General features: G+C 42.6%; 1 protein-coding gene across 1 annotated transcript in view; it reads left to right on the forward strand.

Moving 5' to 3' along the window:
* Window positions 1–25,260, forward strand: part of LOC147912036 (cAMP-dependent protein kinase catalytic subunit PRKX) — a 104,091-nt gene that overhangs the window by 60,499 nt on the left and 18,332 nt on the right. The window contains exons 4-6 of the mRNA XM_087426690.1: window positions 12,712–12,831; window positions 19,479–19,574; window positions 24,184–24,241. Of these exons, the coding sequence (XP_087282816.1) occupies window positions 12,712–12,831; window positions 19,479–19,574; window positions 24,184–24,241 (274 nt within the window). The remainder of the gene's footprint in view (window positions 1–12,711; window positions 12,832–19,478; window positions 19,575–24,183; window positions 24,242–25,260) is intronic.

Consider the following 25,260-nt stretch of genomic DNA (forward strand, 5'->3'; position numbering starts at 1 on the left):
CGTCCTACACCCCGCCATAGTGGAACTGATAACAGTGAGAAAACTGAGAACAATGGGTGTCACCTTGCCCTCTCCAAGAGCCAAGTGAGCGAAAAGAGATAAGACCAGAGGCATGAATAATTCACAGCCTGGACCAGCAGTCTCAGAATAACGTCCAGGGCTCTCTGTCTTGTCTTAGCATATTTACTGCAGTCTGAAGCTCTTTATAGCACTTGATGCCTCTGTACATCGAAGAAGCGTTGGGGCTTTTTTCAGGAAGCTTTTACTCTAAGGAGGTGTCAGCCTACCTGTGGCTACTTAGAAACTGGAAATTTACACAGATCTGTGCCCCTTACTAGGATGGAGCCAAAAAGAGACTCACTTTCCAAATGTAAGTGGAGACGCTGCACCTGATGCGTATACAATTACCTGCTGTCACCTCTACCTGGTCTTGAAATCAGCTAAGAGCTACGCTGCCAGGCGGCCTTCAGGCGACCTTGGATGTGCTATCAGGCTGGAAATCCACCATTAATGGGCCAATAAGTTGATTGTTCTGCAGAATTATAGTGTCATGAGCCCGAGCAACCAAGGTTGACTCAGTTGGGCATGGCGGGAGAAGCGATGTTTCTAAAATAGTCTGCCTTGAACTCAGTCTTGAGACTTTAGAGAAGGACAAGCTCCTCATTGGACCACCAGGTGGTTCTGTGTACCGTGATTGGCTCTAACTTGAAAAGACCAGGAGAAAGAGTGAGCCCCTCCCACTTTACTCTGTGTGAGAAGAACCCCTCCTTTCTTTTCTTCTATTCGCTGCCACCTGCGGTACCTTCCTGCCTGCCATACCTTCATTCCTGGCCAGTTGCCGACTGCCTGTTCCAGGGACTGCAAAATCTCTATCTGAGCCAGTGTAACATGGCCCCACTCCTTCACTAGGATTTGAAATTTGAGTGGCAGTCAGTTTGTTTTGATCACAAGGGGTTATAGGGAAATAGGAGAGAGTCTGTTGGGTGAAAAAAGAGTTGCAGGTTGAGCATAGGGAGGTGTCATGGGGAAGGGAAGCAAAAAGAGACCCAAGAGGACCTTGGGGTGGGTTCTTGGGAGGAGCTGAGGAGCCTAACCCTAGATCCCCATCACGCCACTAGACCTGGGAGAGCTGGGACAAGATGCGCTGCTTATAAAACAGGCTAGTGCATGCTTGGTAATGTGCAAAGAGAGGGAGAGAGTGGACAGGCATATCCATTTGCAGACTGTATTGAACTCACTTTTTGTTTTCTCTACATTAAACCTGCAAAGTAGAGTTTCTTCTATCAATGCTTCTGTCATTGCATCTTTTTTTGGAAGAGTCCTTTGCAAAGTATCTATATTGTGTCCTCTCCTGAGGTACCACTCCTTTCTGCCTGTCTGCAGGCAGGCACCAAACACAAGCGCAACCCTTGGCAAGACGGGCAGACGTGGTCTGGAGGTGAGCTTGAGGTTGGAATTGCTAAGTGGAGAGCGACATTCTACCTGGCAGTAGAGCGCCAACTGGATACGGCTCAGACTCAGCTCTCTCTCTAGGGTTACAGATTCCCGGGTCCTTTCCAAAGCTGCCCTTTGTCCAGCCTCTGCCCAATTCCTTGTCACCTTACCTTGACTTTGTTCATTAGACACTTCCTGCATCTCCCTTCTATGGGGGACACTCTGCTCCCTTAGCCTCTTCTGTTTCTGCGCTTGTTAAAATTTTAATTGTGGCAAAATATACATCACATAAAATTTACCATCTTCACCATTTTTAAGTGCACAGAGCAGTGTCATTAAGTACATTCACATTGTTGTGCAACCATGACCACCATCCATCTCCAGAACTTTCTCATCTTCCCAAACTGAAACTCTGTCTCCATTAAGCACTAACTCTCCATCTCCTCTTCCCCAGCCCCAGGCACCACCATCTACTTTCTGTCTCTGTGGATTGGACTCCTCTAGGGATCTCATATGACTGGAATCTTATGGTATTTGTCCTTTTGTGACTGGCTTATTTCACTGAGCATAATGTCCTCAAGGTTCATGCATGTTGCAGCAGGTGTCAGAATTTTCCCTCCTTTTCAAGGCTGAATAAATATCCCATTGTGTGGACAGACCAGATTTTCTTTATCCATTCATCCATTGATGGACACTTGGGTTGGTGTCCACCTTTTGGCTCTTGAGAATAATGCTGCTATGAACATGGGCGTGAAAATATATCTTCAAGTTCTTGCTTTCATTTCTTTTGGGTGTATACCTAGGAGTAGAATTGCTGGGTCATAGGGTGATTCTATGTTTAATTTTCTGAGGAACCTCCACACAATTTTCCACAGAGGCTGCACCATTTCACATTCCCACCAACAGTGCACAAGGGTACCACTTACCTACATCCTCACCAACACTTGTTGTTTCCTGTTTTTTTGATAATAGCCTTTGTAACGGGTGAGAAGTGATTGTCTCTTCCCTTTGACGCTTTTTCTTCTTGCTCATAAGGACGAAAAGTCACAAAGATGACCCTAAGTTCTTACTCACAGGAAAGCCCATCACACCCCCTCTCTGACCTGTCACCTCCCATCTTAGTGACGTAGCATCATCTATCAAAGTCTTAGTAGGCGAGTGGGTGCTCTAAGTGCTTGAAGAGACAAACGACATCATCATCCCAATTTTCTTGACCGCTAGTTGTATTTTCAAATGTTGTTCCTCTCCTGCCATCATTTAGCTTGTACTCCATGACACAACACAATTTATAACTCACACGATGGAGGGTGAAGACCCCAGGAGCTTAGAAGTAAACTTGAACCATCTGAGTGGCCACGTGATGTGACCTCGTATGGGGGGACATGCTCGTTTCCTGGGGCTACCATAACAAAGGACCATAAACTCAGGAGCTTAGAAGAACATTATGTGATGATCTCACAGTTGTGGAGGCCAGAAGTCTGAAGTCAAGGTATTGGCAGGGCCAGGCTCCCCCCCGAAGGCTCTGGAGAAGGATCTGTTCCATTCCTCTCTGCCTCTGGACTTTCTGGGTTTGTAGACCGTCTTCTCCGTGTCTTCACATGGTTCCCTCTGTGTGCTAATCTCCTCGCCTTTTTTTTTCCAGCTTTATTGAGGTATTATTGACAAATAAAAATCATATATATTTAGGTTGTACAATGTGATTTTTTTTTTAAAGGTGTATAATTTGATGATTTACTATACATTGTAAGATGATCACCACAATCAAGTTAATTAACACATCCATTACTTCACATAGTTTCCATTCTCTTTTTGATGGTTAGAACATTTTTTTTTGTTTGTTTTAGAAAATATTTATTTTTCATCAAAAATATGTTATTTTTTATGTTGACGTACAATGTTTATGATTAATAAGTTGTCATACATATTTTTTAATGTCTCAGTTTCCATTCCTAAGTGGTAGATAGCAATAGATATAACTCACAAAAACAAAAGCATTTTGGGGTCAGCAATAATTTTAAAGAATGTCAGGAGACCCGAGATGGAGAAGTCTGAGACTGACAGCTCTAGGCGCCAGGCAGGCTCCTGCTTCACTTTGCCTGTGCCCTTCCATCTGCCTGGAACTTTCCTTCCCTCACTCACTCAGGTCTCTGACGGCCATCTCCTCTGAGAGGACTTCGCTGAGCCCTCTGTCAGGAACAGCAGCCCTACCATAGTCCCTCCTGATAGCCTGCTTGGTTTTCTCCACGGGGCTTGTCACCAGCTGACAGTCTAGAGTGTTTATTGCGTGTGTAACTTGTCTGTCTCCTCCGCTGGACTCTGAGCTCCGGGTAGCCAGGTGCTTGCTCTTACTGATGTTTTTCCAGCACCTATAACAGTTCCAGACATTTGGCAGCCACTCAATAAATATTTCTTGAATGAATGAACAAATGATCAGACATTTATTCTCTCACAGCTCTGGAGGCCAGAAGTCTGAAATCAAGGTGTCAGCAGGGTTCATTCCTTCTGGAGGCTCTGAGGTAGCATCCATTCCGTGCCCCTCTCCAGCTTCCAGTGTTGCTGGCAATCCTTGGTGTTCCGCGGCTTATAGCTCCATCGCTCCAATCTCTACCTCCATTGTCAGTCGGCTCTCGTCCCTGTGTGGCTCTGTCTCTGTCACTTAATAAAACCAACATAGAGGATTTTTCATCCAGAGCCGAATCAAATCTCAGGTTGTCTACTTGAGCCCCTAATTACGGCTTGCTCTGCAGGACATGTTATCTGAAATCTGTTTATCTTTATTTTTTTTTTTTTTTAATTTTTTGTTTATTGCAGTAACATTGGTTTATAACATTGTAAAAATTTCAGGTGTACATCATTGTACTTCTATTTCTGCATAGATTACATCATGTTCACCACCAAAATACTAATTACAACCCATCACCACACACATGTACCGAATTATCCCTTTCACCCTCCTCCCTCCCCCCTTCCTCTCTGGTAACCACCAATCCAATCTCTGTCCCTATGTGTTTGTTTATTGTTGTTATTATCTACTACTTAATGAAGGAAATCATGCGGTATTTGACCTTCTCCCTCTGACTTATTTCACTTTGCATTATACCCTCAATGTCCATCCACGATGTCACAAATGGCTGGATTTCATCGTTTCTTATGGCTGAGTAGTATTCCATTGTGTATATATACCACAGCTTCTTTATCCATTCGTCCCTTGATGGGCACTTAGGTTGCTTCCAAGCCTTGGCTATTGTGAATAACACTGCAATGAACACATGGGTGCATGTACCTTTACAAATTGGTGTTTTCAAGTTCTTTGGATAAATACCCAGCAGTGGGATGGCTGGATCATATGGTAGTTCTATCCTTGATTTTTTGAGGAATCTCCATACTGTTTTCCATAGTGGCTGCACCAGTTTGCACTCCCACCAGCAGTGTATGAGAGTTCCCTTCTCTCCACATCCTCTCCAACACATGTTGTTTCCTGTCTTGTTAATTATAGCCATTCTGACAGGCGTCAGGTGATATCTCATTGTAGTTTTGATTTGCATTTCCCTGATAGTTAATGATTTTGAACATCTTTTCATGTGTTTGTTGGCCATCTGTATATCTTCTTTGGAGAAATGTCTGTTCAGGTCCTTTGCCCATTTTTTAATTGGGTTGGTAGTTTTTTTGTTGGTAAGATGCATGAGTTCTTTATATATTTTGGAGATTAAGCCCTTATCAGAAGTATGGTTTGCAAATATCTTCTCCCAATTGTTAGGTTGTCTTTTCGTTTTGTTGATGGTTTCCTTTGCTGTGCAGAAGCTTTTTAGTTTGATGTAGTCCCATTTGTTTATTTTTTCTATTGTTTCTCTTGCCCGGTCAGACGTGGTGTTTGAGAAGATGTTGCTAAGACTGATGTCGAAGAGCGTACTGCCTATGTTTTCTTCTAGAAGTTTCACAGTTTCAGGTCTTACATTCAAGTCTTTAATCCATTTGGAGTTAATTTTTGTGTATGGTGTAAGGTAAGGATCTACTTTCATTTTTTTGCATATGGCTATCCAGTTTTCCCAACACCATTTGTTGAAGAGACTTTCTTTTCCCCATTGTATGTTCTTGGCTCCTTTGTCAAAGATTAGCTGTCCATAGATGTGTGGGTTTATTTCTGGGCTTTCAATTCTATTCCATTGATCTGTGTGTCTGTTTTTGTGCCAGTACCATGCTGTTTTGGTTACTACAGCTTTGTAGTATATTTTGAAATCAGGGAGTGTGATACCTCCAGCTTTGTTCTTTTTTCTCAGGATTCCTTTAGCTATTCGGGGTCTTTTGTTGTTCCATATAAATTTTAGAATTCTTTGTTCTATTTCTGTGAAAAATGTTGTTGGAACTTTGATAGGGATTGCATTGAATCTATAGATGGCTTTAGGAAGTATGGACATCTTAACTACGTTAATTCTTCCAATCCAAGAGCATGGAATATCTTTCCATTTCTTTGTGTCTTCTTCAATTTCTTTCAGAAATGTTTTATAGTTTTCGGTGTACAGATCTTTCACCTCTTTGGTTAAGTTTATTCCTAGGTATTTTATTCTTTTTGTTGCAATTGTAAATGGGATGGTATTCTTAATTTCTCTTTCTGCTACTTCGTTGTTAGCATACAGAAATGCAACTGATTTTTGTATGTTGATTTTGTATCCTGCAACTTTACCATATTCGTTTATTACTTCTAAAAGTTTTCTGGTGGATTCTTTAGGGTTTTCTATATATAAAATCATGTCATCTGCAAATAGTGACAGTTTCACTTCTTCTTTTCCAATTTGGATCCCTTTTATTTCTTTCTCTTGCCTGATTGCTCTGGCTAGGACTTCCAGTACTATGTTAAATAGCAGTGGTGACAGTGGGCATCCTTGTCTGGTTCCTGTTCTTAGAGGGATGGCTTTCAGTTTTTCACCATTGAGGATGATATTAGCTGTGGGTTTCTCATATATGGTCTTTATTATGTTGAGGTACTTTCCTTCTATACCCATTTTATTCAGAGTTTTTATCATAAATGGATGCTGTATCTTGTCAAATGCTTTCTCTGCATCTATTGAGATGACCATGTGATTTTTATTCTTCATTTTATTAATGTGGTGTATTACGTTGATTGATTTGCGAATGTTAAACCATCCCTGCATCCCTGGAATAAATCCCACTTGATCATGGTGTATAATCTTTTTAACGTATTGTTGTATGCGATTTGCTAGTATTTTGTTAAGGATTTTCGCATCGATGTTCATCAGTGATATTGGCCTGTAATTTTCTTTTTTTGTGTTGTCCTTGTCTGGTTTTGGGATCAGGGTAATGTCAGCTTCATAGAATGAGGTAGGGAGCTTCCCCCCATCCTCAATTTTTTGGAAGAGTTTGAGAAGGATAGGTATTAAGTCTTCTTTGAATGTTTGGTAGAATTCACCAGGGAAGCCGTCTGGTCCTGGACTTTTATTTTTGGGGAGGTTTGTGATTACTGTTTCGATCTCCTTACTGGTGATTGGTCTATTCAAATTCTCTACTTCTTCTTGATCCAGTTTTGGAAGGTTGTATGATTCTAAGAATTTATCCATTTCTTCCAGATTGTCGAATTGGTTGGCATATAGCTTTTCATAGTATTCTCTTATAATCTTTTGTATTTCTTTTTTTTTTTTTTTTTTTAAAGATTTTATTTATTTATTTTTCCCCAAAGCCCCAGTAGATAGTTGTGTGTCATAGCTGCACATCCTTCTAGTTGCTGTATGTGGGACGCGGCCTCAGCATGGCCGGAGAAGCAGCGCGTCGGTGCAAGCCCGGGATCCGAACCCGGGTCGCCAGCAGTGGAGCGCGCGCACTTAACCACTAAGCCACGGGGCCGGCCCATCTTTTGTATTTCTGAGGTGTCTGTTGTAACCTCACCTCTTTCATTTCTGATTTTACTTATTTGTGCCTTCTCTCTTTTTTTCTTGGTGAGTCTAGCTAAAGGTTTGTCTATTTTGTTGATCTTTTCAAAGAACCAGCTCTTGGTGTTATTAATTTTTTCTATCGTTTTTTTGGTCTCTATTTCATTTATTTCTGCTCTGATTTTTATTATTTCCCTTCTTCTACTGATTTTGGGCTTTGTTTTTTCTTCTTTTTCCACTTCCTTTAGGTGCATTGTTAGATTGTTTATTTGAGATTTTTCTTGTTAGTTGAGATAGGCCTGTATCGCTATAAACTTCCCTCTTAGAACCGCTTTTGCTGTATCCCATAAATTCTGGCATGTCGTATTTTCATTTTCATTTGTCTCCAGGTATTTTTTTATTTCTCCGTTGATTTCTTCGTTAACCCAGTCGTTGTTCAGTAGCATTTTGTTTAATCTCCACGTATTTGTGGCTTTTCTGATTTTCTTCCTATAGTTGATTTCTAGTTTCATACCGTTGTGGTCAGAAAAGATGTTTGGTATTATTTCAATCTTCTTAAATTTATGGAGACTTGTTTTGTGGCCTAATATGTGAGCAATCCTGGAGAATGTTCCATGTGCCTTTGAAAAAAACGTGTATTCTTCGGTTTTTGGATGGAATGCTCTGTATATATCTACTAGGTCCATCTGTTGTAGTGTGTCGTTTAAGGCCAATGTTTCCTTATTGATCTTCTGTTTGGATGATCTATCCGTTGGTGTAAGTGGAGTGTTAAAGTCCCCTACTATTATTGTGTTACTGTCTACTTCTGTTTTTATGTCTGTTAGTAATTGCTTTATATATTTAGGTGCACCTACATTGGGTGCGTAGATATTTACAAGTGTTATATCCTCTTGTTGGATTGTTCCCTTGATCATTATGTAATGCCCTTCTTTGTCTCTTTTTACAGTTTTTGTTTTAAAGTCTATTTTGTCTGATATAAGTATTGCTACCCCAGCTTTCTTTTCATTGCCATTTGCGTGGAGTATCTTTTTCCATCCCTTCACTTTCAGTTTGTGAGTGTCTTTAGGTCTGAAGTGTGTCTCTTGTGTGCAGCATATATATGGGTCTTGTTTTTTTATCCAGTCAGCCACCCTATGCCTTTTAATTGGAGCATTTAGTCCATTGACGTTTCAAGTAGCTATTGATAAGTATGTACTTACTGCCATTTTTTAACTTTTTTTTTTCTCAGTGTTTTAGTAGTCCTTCTCTGTTCCTTTCTTCTTCTATACAGAATTGATGGTCACTTAAGTTTGACCTCTGTCTGAAAGCTCTACTCTTTAACTCCCCTCCTCCCTCATGTTTTTGATATCATATCTAACCTCTTTGTTGTGCATTTGTATCCATTATGTTCTAATCATGGAAACAGATAATTTTTCCTATTTGTGGTCTTTTCTTTTCCCCTTAAATCAGTCCCTTTAACATTTCTTGTAGCACTGGTTTCTTGGTGACAAACTCCTTTAATTTTTGCTTATCTGGGAAAATTTTGATCTCTCCTTCCATTTTGAATGATAACCTTGCTGGGTAGAGTATTCTTGGCTGTAAGTTTTTTCCTTTTAGCACTTTAAATATATCGTGCCATTCTCTTCTAGCCTGTAAGGTTTCTGCAGAGAAGTCAGCTGATAGCCTTATGGGGTTTCCTTTGTACGTAACTTGACATTCTCTTGCGGCTTTTAGGATTCTCTCTTTATCTTTAATTCTGGACATTTTGATTATGATGTGTCTTGGTGTGGGCCTCTTTGGGTTTATCTTGTTTGGGGCTCTCTGTGCTTCCTGTACCTGGATGTCTGTTTCCTTCCTTAGGTTAGGGAAGTTTTCATCTATTATTTCTTGAAATAGATTCTCTGACCCCTTGTCTCGCTCTTCTCCTTCCGGGACACCTATAACACGGATGTTAGTGCGCTTGATGTTGTCCCAGAGGTCCCTTAGACTGTCCTCAGTCTTTTTAATTCTTTTCTCTTTTACCTGTTCACCTCGGGTAATTTCTTCTAGTCTTTCATCCAGCTCACAGATCCCTTCTTCTGTATCCTCTACTCTGCTTTTGAGTCCCTCTAATGAATTTTTCATTTCCAGTATTGTATTCTTCATTTCTGATTGGTTCTTTTTTATATCTTCCATTTCTTTGTTGACGTTCTCACTGAGTTCATCTATTCTTCTCCCCAGATCAGTGAGCATCCTTAACACTCTTTGTTTGAACTCTCTGTCGGGTAGGTTGCTCATTTCTGTTTCACTTAGTTCCTTTTCTGGGGTTTTGTCCTGTTCCCTTACTTGGAATGTATTCTTTTGCCTCTTCATTTTGCCTCTTTCCCTGTGCTTGTGTCTACGTATTAGGTAGGTCAGCTACGTCTCCTGCTCTTGGATAGGTGACCTTATGTAAGTGCTGCCTTAGGAGGCTTCCAGTGTGCTTCCCTCAGTTCTCAATGTTCCTGGGGTGACCCCTATGTGGGCTACGTGTATCCTTCTGCTGTGGCCTGTTTGCTCTCCCTGTAGGCGCCCAGGGAGGCTGAGTTATGCTCCTGGCCAGCTGTTGTAATGCTCAGCTGCTTGTAGTTGTTGTGGGCCCTTCAGTCTCTTTATCAGGTGTGGGGAGCCCCAGTACAGTTGGCTGTAAGTTCTAATACCACATTTGTGTTGCAGTATTTCTTTTAAGTGAGTAGGCCCCCAGCGTGGCAGGTTGTTAGGCTCAGGACCTTACAATTGCTATAAGCCTCCAGCCTTTAAGTCTCTTGTCAGCTCTCTGAGGATTGCAGCTGGGTGGGGCTGGCCTCAGGCACGGGAGCACCCAATTGTTTCAGGCTTTGGAAGGTGGGGCAAACCTCCTATGTGGGTCTTTGAGAAGTACAAGTCTTCTGTGGCTGAGAAGCCCTGCCGCCCACAGGTCCACACACACAGTCAACACAGTCCTGCCCCGTGTGAGCGCCCCGACCTCCCCAAGCGGACCCAGTCTCTCCCCGGCGGGAGCCCCACACACTCTGCCACCGCCCCACACTCTCCACCCGCTCCTTGTGCACACCCTGCCCCGCTCAAGTCGGCTCAGTTGCCAGGCTGCAGAGAATCCAGTCACCAATCTATGCAGGCCCACACGTTGCCTGAGGGCATGTTGTTGGGTGGGGACAGTCTCTAGTGTGGGCTGCCTGCCCTGGCTGAGCTGGATTAAATCGGTGCTCTAGCGGGTGGGGCAGACCCTGGGCTAGCAGGCCTCAGGGAGAACTCCAATGGCGTCTGTGTCAGCACATGCACATCGGGCCACAACAATGGCCGCCGCCAATGTCCCAGTCCCTGGAGAGGTCTCACCCCTCACCGAGATGCACTCATGGCCTATTAGGTGAGTCTCTTGTCACCAAAGCACTGTACACCTTTCGTTCTGGTGACTTTAGGGTGCTTCCTGAAACGGGTGAGTTTGCGCACGGGCCCTTTAAGAGCCAGTTTTAGTTTCTTTGTGAACTGGGTTTTCTGGGGGTGCTCCCCAGTGTTTTAGTAGCAGGCACAGTCAGATATTATGGCACTGGTCTCGATTGTGCTGGGTCCACAATATGCCCACAGCGGGGGCGCTCCCCGGCTCAGGGCCCCGTGCCTCCAGGGAGGCTGCGTACCTGTGAGCTGCTCCCGGCGGCCGTGAAGCTGGCGGCTTGTGAAGGCGGCGCTTTTCCTCTCCTGAAGGGAGTCTCTGCCTCTTCTACCCCAGTTAGGATCGTCCGTTGTTGCAGGAGCTCCTCTCATCCAGTTTTCAGTTCTGTCTCAGGGGTAATTTTTCCACGAGTAGTTGTAAATTAGCTGTGTCCATGGGAGGAGGTGAGTTCCGAGTCTGCTTACGCCGCCATCTTGACTCCTCTCCTCGGTTAGAACATTTAAAATCAACTCTCTTAGCAAATTTTAAGTATACAACACAGTATTATTAACTATAGTCACCTTGCTGTACATTAGATTCCCATAACTAATTCATCTTATAACTGAAAGTTTGTACCCTTGGACCAACATATCGCCATTTCCTCCTCCCCCAGCCTATTTCTACCTCTGTTTATATAAGTGTTACTATTTTAGATTCTACATATAAGTGAAATCATACAGTATCTGTCTTTCTTGGTCTGACTTATCTCACCATGGGTAATGTCCTCTAGGTCCATCCATGTTGTTCCCAATGGCAGGATCTCCTTCTTTCTCATGGCTGAATAGTATTCCACTGTGTATATATCCCACATTTTTATCCATTCATCCATCCATGGACACTTAGGTTGTTTCCATATCTTGGTTATTCTGAATGATGCTGCAGTGAAGATGGGGTACAGATGTGTCTTTGAGATCCTGTTTTCATTTCCTTTGGATATATGTCCACAAGTGGGATTGCTGAATCATATGGTAGTTCTATTATTAATTTTTTGAGGAAAATTAGGAGAAAATTGAGAAAATTGGTCTTGCATTTTCCATAGAGCATCAAATTTAGGGATGTCAGCAGAAACTTTACAAATCTATAGATTTTAGTGAAACATTTTGGCTCTTTTTAAGTCTAAAGAGAGTTCTCTTCTAAGGAGAAAAATAAAGGAACTTCTTCTCCCACCTGTTGTGAAAAAGAGACATCTGAGGCAGCATAGGAAGAGATGGCCAGAATAAAGAAACAAACCAAACAACCAGAAAGCTCCACCATCCGTGCAGTGCAGTCCAGCCCGGCTGGTCAGAATGCCTTGCTTCCAGCCAGCTGTCCTCTAGGTGGGGCTAGAAGCTAAATTTTTGCAAGTGTCAACTCATCTGCGGAGAAAATCCTTTCCAAAGCTCTCCGCCCCATTTAAAACTCCAAATATCCCAGTGTCCCTTAACCTAAGGGTTTCCAAAAGCCACCAATGAAGCTAAAATGACAGCAAACCCACAATAGCATTGGAAACACTTCAAACCTTGTGAAGAGCAGGTAGAGAAGAGAACTAGCAGTAGCTGTGAACTCCCCCTCATAGGACAGAGCTTATTTACGCTCTGTCCTTATATATGAGCTTATTTACGCACAACCAGCCGACGAGCGGGTTCTTAGGGGGCACACTGAGATGGGGTTGATGAGTGAATTCTTGAATGTCATTTTATAGGAAGACAGGTCCTGTAGATTTTTTGCTTCTGAGTAGCAACGGTAAGTAACAAAACAATGCACAGCATTGATAACAAGACCGTGACTTAGATTCTATTTGAGTTAATGAGTGTTTCTACAGGAACAAGTCAGCTAAGACAATGTTACCATCTTTATCCGGTACAGTGTATCCATGGGGTGGGAGATGGGCATCATTTGGATCAGCTAAGTTACTGTAACATTCAGCTCTTGTAAGAGCAATGTGTTCCGCAAGCAAAGCTGAGTTTTCTGGATTCCCTTCTCTGTCCACAGGACGTGGACCCTTTGTGGAACCCCCGAGTACCTGGCCCCTGAAGTCATCCAGAGCAAAGGCCACGGGAGAGCCGTGGACTGGTGGGCGCTCGGCATCCTGATATTCGAGATGCTCTCAGGGTGAGTAGGGCTTCCGTGGAGAATCTGCAGTCACTCCCCAGCACTTCCCTCCCCTGCTGTCTTGACTCGCCTCTGTTCACCCCTAGGATGTGCATGCAGGTTGCAAATACTTGGGGTGTGGTCCCAGGGCAATGCAAATTGAGCTGGCTTTCATAAGAGTGAAAACACAGGCTTCTTGCAGAAACAACAGTGCATGTCTGCAGAGATCCTTACCCTGTCTCTAAATGTCCTTGTCTTCCTCGAATATAATATTAGTCTGCTGCACGGACTCTTTTTGGAGTAATGCGCAGAGCTGAATACTGTACGTGTTGCATAAAGAAAAATAAATCAAATACGTTTTAGGATGTTATGAACGAGCAGTGTGCCAGGAAGAAAAGAGTGTGTGCTTTCCTGAAATCCCAAACTTGCATTGGAGGAAATTTGGAAGGTCAGATCTTCTCCACGTCCAGATACTAAAGAGGTCGCCCATTGGTCAAGGTGTTGTCATGTTAAATATTCAAGTCTGGCTGATGCATGAGACAGGTCTGATGTTCCCCTCACAGAAATGTAAAGCAAACATCCCCCTCTTAGAAATCTTGGGGTTGGAGTTCATCCTTGTCCTATTATTATGATCTTCCATATGTGTTCTCTGGTCTGGAATTTCCTGAGGTGATGAAGCAGTATGACAATTTACCAATGACAGCCTCTAGAAAGAAGGGAGCTATGTATGTGTGCACCCACGAGGAACTATTCTTCCCTTTAGGATCTTCTCTCTGATGGTGTGGCTGACAGGCAGCTGGCCGCGAGGTGCCAGGACAGCTGCCAGGGGCCCTCGGGCGTGCTGCCTCTGCCTCCTTCCACCCTCTCTCCTCTTCCCTTTGGTTGTCTTTCTTTGGCTTGTGTGTTTCCTGCTCGTGAGTCTTGCACACACTCTGAGTTGACTCCCAGTTACAGCAGAAGCTGGACCCTGTTCCACACCTGTCTGATTGCCTGCAAGGCAAGTCCAGAGCTTTTGACCCAGAAACCTTCCCTGATTTCAGGTGGAAAGAAAGATGGAAAGAGGCATTTTTCTGCATTCAGAGTGTGGCCAGCCAGAGTAGAATGTATGAAAACCTCTGTTTATGTGTTTGTCTGTCATCCATCTATCTATCCATCTATCTATTATCTCTATCATCTTTCTATCTACTTACCTATCATCTTTCTATGCACTTATCTGTCATTTATATCTATCCTCTATCTGTCATCTATCAATCTATCATCTATATCTATCTATCTCTATCTGTTTATCATCTATCATCCATCTATCTATGATTTATCCATCTGTTATCTCTATTTATCTGTTATCAATCAATCTGTGTATTATCTATCATCTATCTGTATCCATCTATCAATCTATCGTCTGTTTATCTATTCTTTTGAATTTTCTGTTACTCTTTACTCAGACGTCTCAAGCAATTCACATAGAATCAGATTTCTTAATATACACCCCAGCCCAGGAAGTCCTAAGCAAGGCAAAGTTTAAAATAAATTACACATAGAGTCAATCCATAACTATTTATGCACCACAGTGATCAGCTTGTGCTCAGATGCCAGCAGCACATTTTCTTTCCGTAATATTATTTGAGCACAAGAGGGCAGCATTGCCTGAGGAGAATTGAATCCCCGCATCCGGTGATTTTAAATAGAGTGAGGTTCATGTGTCATGTGCTTTCTCTGTTTTATTAGGGTAGAATAGAATATTATAGAATAGAATAATACAGAATATTATTAGTAAATACAATATTAGAATATAATATACTATTAGAACATAATATTGATAGGAAATGATAGAAAATTATTAGAATAGACTAGAGTTAGAATGTAATATTAGGATATATTAGGATTATTATATTAGAATTATTATTTATAAATAATTATTGGGATTATTTAAATATTATTAGAATATAACATGAGAATATATTAGAATATTAGAATGCAATAGAATAGAAAATAATATAATTAGAATCTGGTGTATTATTAGGCTCTATTATTAGAATAATTGATGATAAATAATGAATACCCTCTCCTAACCCAAAGCACAGTAATCTGACCTTTGCATCTCATATGATGCAGTGAGCTATTTGTTCACGGTGAGCACATTTCCACCTTCCACATTTGCAGCTGGAGACAGTCACGGTTTTCTGGGTGGGTTTCTTGAGAGAGATCAGTCCTGGCACACGCTGCAAACCTGGCCGACTGCTCCTGGGCATTGCTTGGCTCTCCCTGCGGTCTGGCCAGCCTCAGCTCTCATCTGGTCCACTCCTGAGTTTCCTCACTGTCTCCTCCAGCTGCACCCTCTCCTGCCCGTGGCACCTTTTCCTGGAAGCAGCTGGAGGGGTCCTGTACCCACACCAGCCAGGCCAGGTCGCTCCTGTTTTGCAGCCCTCTAGTGGAAGGAACCAGAGCTCCTTATTCTGTGAGGCTCTGAGGTGGTCTGTATGAGATCTACCCACCTCAAACAGTGGTCTGGCCCCTCTCCTGGGATCGCTGGCCGTCCTGCTTGCCTCTCACACATGCCAGGAGGCATTACTCAGTTCTCCTATCTGCCAGGCTCCTGCAGGGCGTAGCCCCTCTGCTAGCCCCGTCTCTTCTGTTGCTCTGTTGCAAGCTCACCTGTAACGTGACCACCAGCCCTCCCCTGTCCCTCCTGCCCACTCTCTGCCCCACCACCACTCCTTCTGTTTTCTTCATTGCACTTTGCAGGATCTGCAACCATCTGGTTGTGTGAGTTGGTTGCATGACATCACTTGATCCAATCTGCTCTTCTTGGCCCCTTGAGCCCAGAGACTTCTCCTGGTGGCCAACAGGAGGGAGTTGCTGTGCAGAAGGTGGAGATGGCCTTTTGTTTAAAGACCTCCTGTCTCCAGCTTGCTTGTTAGATTTCCATTTTCTGTATTCACATCCTTAGCAGGATGAAGCGGGACTCTGTTTGTTTATTGCTTTAATGGGTCGTTTAAATCTTTTATGGCGTACAAGAAAAACCGTTTGTTGGGTAAAACCTTCCATGTGATTTTGATATGAGATCATAACATAATTGGGATTTTGTTTTCATTGAGTGAGAAGTGTTTAGGTCAGATCAAATATGTATGGTACATTCTGGAACAGAATCACTCATGGGCTTTCTCAGTAACACCAAACTCAGCTCTGATTTCTTACATCATCTCCTTTTACATCTATCTCTCTGGAGATAGATTGAATTGCACAGATATATTTCCATGGAAAATGGAATTTGTGTTTGGAGTCTCATCCATGTGGAACATTAACTGCGGTGTGGTGGTTCGCAAACATTCTTGCCCAAGGACCCTAAAAGTTTTCAGCAACCATCTATCCAAAAAGTTATTACATTTCTAAAACTTATCATCAACCCCAAAGAGCTTTTGTTTATGTGGGTTGTATCTGTCAATGTTTATTCATTTAAAGTTAAAAGCGAAATGAAAAAATATATATGTTAATTTATGTAAAATAATAAACTTACGAAAGATTAATATAAATAGAATTTTTAGTGAAAAATAACTATGCTTCCTAGAATTAAAAATATCTAGAGAGAAGAACAGCCTTGTTTTATGTTTGTGGTAATCTCCTTAATGCCTAGCCTAATCAAGGGCGCCTGGATTTTCCTCTTCTTCTGCACCCCGTCTGCTATGATATGTTGTTTTGATTGAGATATATGAAGAGAATGCAACCACATTCAGATTTGTAGTCAGAAAAAGGACCTCACAAGTTCTTGAGGAACCCTGGGGTTCCCTGGGACCACACATTGAGAGTCGTAGCTCTCCTGCCTCAGACAGGGTGCCCCTGGGACTCTTTCTTTCTCTATACATTGCCCCAACCCGTGCATAGCCCGGCTCATGTTTTTTGCCACTTTTTCTGAGGAAGACATATTTATGTTTCACATGAGTCTATCAGGGCAAGGGATCTTGGAGAAAGAAGTCAATACACGGTGACATTATAACAGCCTCCCCTTCTCTTCTCTCTCCAAAAACTTTTTCCTCTTTTCCTTGAGCCCATTTCCAAGGTACCTGCCTTTGCAGGCCAGCCCTCTGTTAAAGACGTGGGCAGATAAAGCATTGACTGATGGTTTAAGTGACAGGGTTAAGACGCCCGTATTTTTCTCACGGGCGTCTCTGTGAGTCTGATGAGGAGCATGAAGTCACAACTATGGTGCCTCCGTCTGGACAATCCATTTCACTGGAAGATTTAGGTGGGGAGGATGGTTATATAAAAATGATCATGAGTAGGTGATGGAGAACATGACAGAATTGGCATGAATTCTTAAGATGAAATTCTTGAGTCTGCCTTCATGCCAATGAGCAGATTATCCTTCCAAGTACCTCTCACCATAGGTATTTAAGTTGCCTCTAATGCCCAATTCCATTTCATGAGCACTCATTGCCTGTTTAGTAAGAATTGGAACTATTCTGTAGGGTTATGGAGAGAGATTTGAGGATTTCTTAGAGCGCTTTGCATATGCTATGGGAGTACTAGTTCTCAGATACATATTCTCCATGCTTTTTCCTTTGGGCAAGAACTGTTAGTGCTCATTTATGATTTTTTCCACTCCTTAAACTACTGCTCACATACCTTTCCCATGATATTGTCATGTAGTGCCAGCTTCCCAAGAATACTTCATTTAATATTCTCCATAAATGACCTTAGATATGCATGACACATTTTCTCCTGGTGCTTAGTGTTCCATTGCGGAACGTGGACATTTCCCCAATGCAGTCACACAGCTGAATGTGCTCGGGGCCACCACCCAAGAAAGAGGAATATGACTCCCCCAAACATTGTTGGAGAAAGCGTCTGGCAGAGGAGGAAGGGCTGATGTGGGAGTTATTAACTCGAAGGCGTTCACGGTTGGCGAGGACTGGATGAGTGTCGACGTGCAGGGCTTTACTTCTGAGCCTGGCCTGGGTCGTTTCTCAAGACATGGTAGCTCGTAACTCTAGAAGCACACATGGCCAAATAGTTATCAGACCTTAATAACCAATGGCTCCAAGAGATACAGCTATAGCCTTCTCAGCACTGTGTCTCTATTCATGCCAAAGTGTAAAACTGAAAAACTGAAATGTCAGTTAAGAGAAAAAGGTATTTTATGCCATTTGCACACAGCTATGCATTTGCATTTATTTAATATCTTCCATTTTTCCAATCAACCTGCCTCTTCTTCAGCTTTCTCATTAATTTCTACGTTTGTACCTCATATTTCTGTTTTTTATTTTTTTATATTTTTCTACCCTCACTTCTCCTTAATATATTTGGAGAGATAATGTGGATATTCTATGTATTGGTTTCCTGGGGCTGCCATAACAAATTGCCACAAACGTGGGGGCTTAAAATAACAGGAATGTATCCACCCCCCCATCCTGGAGACCAGACGTCTGAGATGAAGGGCCGCGCTCCCTCCGGAGGCTCCAGGGGAGGGTCCTTCCTGCCTCTTCCAGCTTCTGGGGCTCCAGGCGTCTCTGGGCTGGTGGCTGCCTCCCTCCGTCTCTGCCTCTGTCTCCACGTGGCTTCTCCTCTGTGTCTGTGTCTCCTCTTCTGTCTCTGATGAGGACACTGTCATTGGATTTAGGGCCACCCTCATCCAGGACGCCCTCATCTGCAACCTTCACTTAATCACATCTGCAAAGACTCTTTCTAAAATTTGGTCCCATTCACAGGTTGTGGGGTAAGAACATGGATACATCTTTTTGGAGGCCACCAATCCACGCACTGTGCTCAGTTTTTCTTTAAAAACATCAGGAATTGATTTGGAATCAACAGAATTATTTTTGTTCCTTCTAATTTGCCATCATCAATGAGGATATCATTAGAAAGCAACATTTTATAAGATATTTCCATGGCTTGTTTCACTGAATTAGAAGATCTAGTTCTAAAAAAGCTAATTAGAGGGTATGCTTTTGGGTTGAGGGTCTTTGCCTTGGGCAAATGAGGAAATATCAAGAATATAACTTGTGCTTAGGGACATGTAAGTATCTAGTATATATTTGTTGGTTAACTTCTAGATTTTTCTTGGTCTTTGCACTTTTAAGTATATTTCCTCTCTAGCTTATTTCAGATTATCTTTTCCATTTCCACATCTTAGAAAAGACAGGTCTGTTGACACTCTGTATCAGGCATACAATCTTTACTTCTGGTAACACTGCCACAGACAGCAAGCAAATAGGTGTGGCTGTGTGCCAATAAAACTTTATTTACAAAACCAAGCTGGGGGCCAGTTTGCCAAATCCTGGGCTACAGTTTTGTTGCCTAAAGGCTAGAGCTGGAAACCAGCCTTGCTGTCACTCTTGTCCCTAAGTGTGACCCAGGTGAAGAATACAAAGACATTTACTCATGGTCTAGTACGGGTGACATTTTTAATTTCGTACAAGCAACCACAATAGTTGGTCAAATGGTCTCGTGGTCCTTGCCTCCTCCCTGCTGGACCTTCCTCTGCACTTGGGCGCCTCTCAGAACCATCCCTTCTTGGAGTCCCAAGATCCCGATGACTCCAGTGTGTGAAGAAAGTGCGCGTGTGTGAAATAAATTATGATCTGCCCTTGTCCAGCAGAAATAGTGATTGTGACGAAGTAGGGATTTTTCTGTACTTGCTGTCCACTAAAAAGGGATGTTTCTTTTTCTAACAGGTTCCCTCCGTTTTTTGATGACAACCCATTTGGCATTTATCAAAAAATTCTTGCAGGCAAAATAGATTTCCCCAGACATTTGGATTTCAGTGTAAAGTAAGTAAACCTTTCCCTTGTCATTCGGTGTATTTTTCTTTAAAGCATTTAAAATCATGGTCAGAGCGTCAGCTGAGCAGGATGCCACCTTCAATGGGCTGTGCTCAAGCGCTTTTGGGAAGTCATCTTTTCCGCAAAAGGGGAAAAGATTTTCATTTTCTATTTTAATGATTCTTAATCTTGTAATGACTCCTGGTCATAGTTCTGCCCTTTGAGATAAATGGTATTTACAATTAGCAAATAAAGGCGTTTGTTGTCATATTTAGTAAGAGAGCCATTGTGGTATTTCACAAGAAAGATCCGCCTCCTGGAGGATTTGCAGTTGGCAGAAGTGTTGATGAGTTTAGCAGAATTTATCTCTTCTCTTCTGCTTAAATTATTCTCATTCTTAAAGTCTTTTATCATGCTAAAATTTTGAGTGATGAGCATGTTGCTTCAAGAACTTTTGCATTGCTTCAATCTTTGTAACCTTGAGTATGCATTTCTTTAAATTTGTGGCAATGGGGGAAAAAAAACAAGTTTTAAAAAATATAAGAATGGGGCCGGCCCCGTGGCTTAGCGGTTAAGTGCACGCGCTCCGCTACCGTCGGCCCAGGTTCCGATCCCGGGCGCGCACCGATGCACGGCTTCTCCGGCCATGCTGAGGCGGCGTCCCACATACAACATCTAGAAGGATGTGCAACTATGACATACAACTATTTACTGTGGCTTTGGGGAAATAAAAGGAGGAGGAGGATTGGCAATAGATGTTAGCTCAGAGCCGGTCTTCCTCAGCAAAAAGAGGAGGCTTAGCATGGATGTTAGCTCAGGGCTGATCTCCCTCACAAAAAAAAAATAAATAAATAAAATAAAAAATAAAATAAATAAATAAAAATCTTCAAAAAATATAAGAATGTTTTTGGTTTTCCAGATCCCTTTATCCATCTGGTCACCTTTTAGCCATTTTCCACCATAATGAGTCCTGAATTCTAGTTGTTTCTGTGTATTTTCCAGATGAGTTGATAGGGTCACAAAATGGAATTAAATGCGTTTAATTGAGAACTAAACTTTTCTTGCTAATTTTTTTTTTTTTTTTTTTTTTTTTTTTGGTGAGGAAGATTAGCCCTGAGCTAACATCTGTTGCCAGTGTATGTGGGACGCCTGCCACAGCATGTCTTGATGAGCGGTGTGTAGATCCGCGCCCAGCGTCCGAACTTGCAAACTTAACCACTACACCACTGGGCCGGCCCCTTTATTGCTAATTTTTTAAAAGTATCCCGTGGAAATTGGGTTCAGGGAAAACTTATTTCACGACTGTGGATCAGCTACTGGGTCCATTGGCTGCATCAAGTTGCTTTTCTTAGTGGTGAATGTACCTCACCCTAACCAGAGATTCTCAGTCCGAACAGAAGACAGTATTTCTCTTGGCTTGTGTTGTGTTTGACACACCAGGCAGGTTTTCAAAGATTTTAGCAAGAAAAGGAGGCTCCATTTGAAAAATAAGTCATCTAGGGACCGGCCCGGTGGCATAGTGGTTAAGTTTGTGTGCTCCACTTTGGCGGCCCAGGATTCACAGGTTCAGATCCCAGGCGTGGACCTACACACCGCTCATCAGCCATGCTGTGGTGGCCAACCACGTACAAAACAGAGGAAGATTGGCACAGATGTTAGCTCAGGGACAATCTTCCTCAAGCAAAAAGAGGAAGATGGGCAACAGATGTTGCCTCAGGGCCAATCTTCCTCACCAAAAAAGTAAAATAAAATAAGACATCTAGAAGGGACACCCTATCCAGTGAATGGTAAGACAGTTGAAGTGTGAAGGGAGATACAACACTCAAAAGTTTACTTGCTCTAGAAGGAAACGAAAAATATTGTACAGGATTTCTCTCCCAGAGTCCAAATTCCATAGAATTGAGTGCCATTATTTCAAATGGACAGCAAAACGCTTTTAAAATGGAGTTATATATTTATCAACAATTCGCCAATGATTAGATTGGATTCAAATCTGCTTACACCCATTGGCAGATGTGCCAGTTGATGGTGACCTTAGACCTCCTGGAATTCTGGGTAAATCTGTGGGGTGTGAACATCTGCTGCCGTGGCTCAGACACCCATTGGCGGTACGCCGTCCGTGGTGGGAGTGACTTAGGTGTTGCCATTGGTGCACTTGCTTCAGGTGAAATAAGCGTGGACCCTCTGTCTCTTGCATTCTTGAAATCAGCTTCTTTCTCCTGTAGGTCCTGAAGTTCTCCTAAAGGTCTTAGGCAATTCAGAAGCTCATCAGATTTATTCCCCTTTTTCTTGTGAGCAATGACTTAAACTCTTCCAGGAGAAGTTTCCCCAGAGAAGGGACGATCCATACAATCTTACGTCATTTATTCAGTCCGTGATATGAAAGGCTCAGAGCAGTCATATGAACTTATTGAGTAGGTTTCCAACGTCTTGTGGAAAGGAGGATATTACAGAAATAGAACAAACATAAGCTTATGTTAAGTCTGGTCTTCAGCCACGTCCCCTGCTTTTTCTCATTGTTTATTTTGAAGAGACAGCCAGCAATGGCTGCCCTGGAATCCTTTGGTCTGAAGTCCTCCTCCTCTGAGCATCCCCAGGTCCCTCCCTCCAGTCCCGGAACCCCCATATCTCCATTGTGGGGGCTCAGCAAGAGCAGGAACCTGGGACCCTTTGATGCAATTGATGATTGCAAATGGTGATTGAGTTTAAACATCACTTCTTTCCATTATTGGCTAGATCTTAATGAGTTGGCTGAGAAGCAGGACCCTCGTGAGTCATTTCTTATCCAAATTACTGTCATTGGGTGGCCGTGATGGTAGAATTTTGACTCTCAGTTTCTTAACTTCTTATGCCGGTTCGCACAACCTCCGCATTTGACCACGTCAACTTGTTGCGTAGGAACATGTCTCTTTGGATTGAGACTTAAGATTCCTTATAGAAATATACATAATTGAAAAGGAAAAAAAAAGCTTTGGGGCTTGTTGCCAACTTGGTAGAACTAATATTTACGAGTGTTTCTCCTGTCTGAAAGCATCTGATCAGAGAGAAGCCAGCCGGCACCAGGAAAGGAAATAAGATTTAGAATTTCAGACACAGTGAATCAAGGGATTGTCGGTGGACACAGAGCCTGTCCCAGGATCGAGGCACCCTCTCGCAGTCCCAGACACTTCCAGAGTTCCTATATGGCTCTGCCATATTGAGTGGCCCCTTCTCATCTGCACCCTTTGCTTTCAGGACCGAGCTGTTTTGCATGGATTTGATTTTGTATTTTAAACAAACCTTCATTCTTCTATAACCCCACTATAGGCAACTTTAAGTATATGCACTCCTGGGTAAATAATAGGGAAAAAGAAGGAAAAAACCGCATTTATTTAGGGTTGTTTTGGGAGGATGGTGTTTGGTGATCTTGCTTTGTTTTTTGGAATGTCAAAATAATGAAGGAGAAACTCAACGAGTACTGGCAAGGTATCTAATTTTTCAGTGCTCGTATATTCCTGTGACCTGCTCAAGAGTCTTGTCTCCATATTAGACGGATACAAAATCCAAGTCTTGGGTGAGCCAATGTTCTCAGATTTTCACTTAGAGACAGAGATGCTGGGAAGTCTGGAAGTTCTCCCATCCTTCTTCAGGATGCGTAGCGTTGGGAAACTCTGTGGTTACAGCTGTTTCTTGCCGAAGTTTGAGATCATTAGGAACCTGGTTGAGTCACAGTCTCGGCGTGAGGGACCTTGGGTCCCTGGACCCTCATATTTACCTCCGTGGGCTGGGGTTGTCAAAGGACTCATTGAGCCTTCCCGGCTGGTCACAGAGCCCAGGGCATGGCCTGAGTCTGGGTTTGTGCTCCTCACCCCGGGGCATAATTTACGTCAGGAAACTTAAATGCTTAAAGCTTGGTAACAGGTTGTTGACTGTCCTGGGGGACATCCATATAAGCTTGAAATGCCTGGACATTATCATACATAATGGAGTCTACCTGTTATATATGAACACACACATCCACTTCTTATACTTTTTACTTCCTCAACTGCTCCTCTTAGAACTAGTGTATCCTCTGGAAGTCTTAAAACTTACCTTGAACTTCCCATCCTGATTGGACTGCCTTGCTGTATTCGGACAGGGTCTGTTATTTAGGAGGATAGTTTATGTGTACCAGCAGACTTTAAAAGAATCGCAATAATTTGTGCGCTTAACGGGAACGCGAGCATTGTAAAACAAGAATCCCATAAATAAGTAAACCCACAGGGCAGAGCGTGACCGTTTATTTTGGTAAAAGCAGAAGTCTTCTGTTTGGCAGGGACAGCCTGATGGGTATATTTTAAGTGAAACATCACAGTCCCCAGGGCAGGCACATATTTTCTCATGCGGGTATTCAAAACCCCCTTTTCTGTCGATTTAATCAACCTTTTCCCCTTAGCTCAGTGCCTGTGTGTGCACAGCCCAGCACTGCAAAAATTATTTAGGAACCAATAACGGTAAGAAAGTGCCAGAAAATGTTTAGCCCAAATGAAAATTGAACCGCTGGCCAGATGCGTGCATAGTGGGTAGATAATATCGTGGTTGACATGCTGTCTTTGCTCGCGTCCATATCAACATATTTTTGCCTCCTTCCGCCGTCTAGAGACCTCATTAAGAAACTGCTTGTGGTTGACAGAACAAGAAGATTGGGGAACATGAAGGTCAGTGAGTGTGTCCATATATAGTAAGTTGTATCCTTTATAAGTTCTTATCATTTATATTTATAGATACCAACAAAAACATTCGTGTTTAGTCGTTGGCCAAATTTGAAGTCTGGGTTCCTGGGCATGCAGAATCAAACTGGGTCTACATCCCGTCTCCTCTTCTCTCCAAACGAGCAAATGACTCCACAGAGATGCAGAAGTTATTAGTCATGATTTTGTTTATTTGTTCTTATTTTTTTAATCGGCATTATTGAGATATAATTCAGGTACCATACAATTTACCCATTTAAAGTGTACAGTCTAGTGGTTTTTAATGTATTTGCAGAGTGTGCAATCATCACCACAGTCAATTTTAAAGAACATTTTCATTACCTCAAAAAGATACCCCATACCCTTAAACTGTGGCTCCCCTATCTTTACATCCTTCCTTGCCCTAAGCAACCACTAACTATTTTCTGTCTCTGTATATTTCCTTATTCTGAGCCTTCGTATAAATGAATCCTACAGTATGTGACCCTTCGCATCTGAGTTCTTTTCATTCAGGATGATGTTTTCAAGGTTCATCCATGTTGTAGCCTGTGTCAGTGCTTCGTTCCTTTTCATGACTAATATTCCATTGTATGGATGGACCACATCCTGTTTACCATTCATCTCTTGATGCACATTTGGGTTGTTTCCACCTTTTAGCTATCATGATAGTGCTGCTATAAACGTGGTATACATGTTTGTGTGTGAATTAATCATTGTTTTAGAAGTTGTACATGTATGGTTTTCATAAACTTTTCATGTGAAGGGAAATATATTTGAGGGACCAATTGTTGCCTAAATGGTGTGGTATCTTATACACGTTTTGGTTCTGTTTTGGCACCCTTGAATTTGAGAGAATCCATGGACATCTTCGCTATTTCTAGTTCTGGACCTTCGTGGAGGGACTCACACATGGACCAGTGCACTGACCCTGTCTGTTGCAATCTTGAGAGACACATAGACCCATGGACAAGAGTTGGTTCCCACAG

This window comes from Ceratotherium simum, chromosome X (assembly GCF_057802395.1).
Source record: "Ceratotherium simum simum isolate JZ-2026a chromosome X, ASM5780239v1, whole genome shotgun sequence".
NCBI lineage: Eukaryota > Metazoa > Chordata > Mammalia > Perissodactyla > Rhinocerotidae > Ceratotherium > Ceratotherium simum.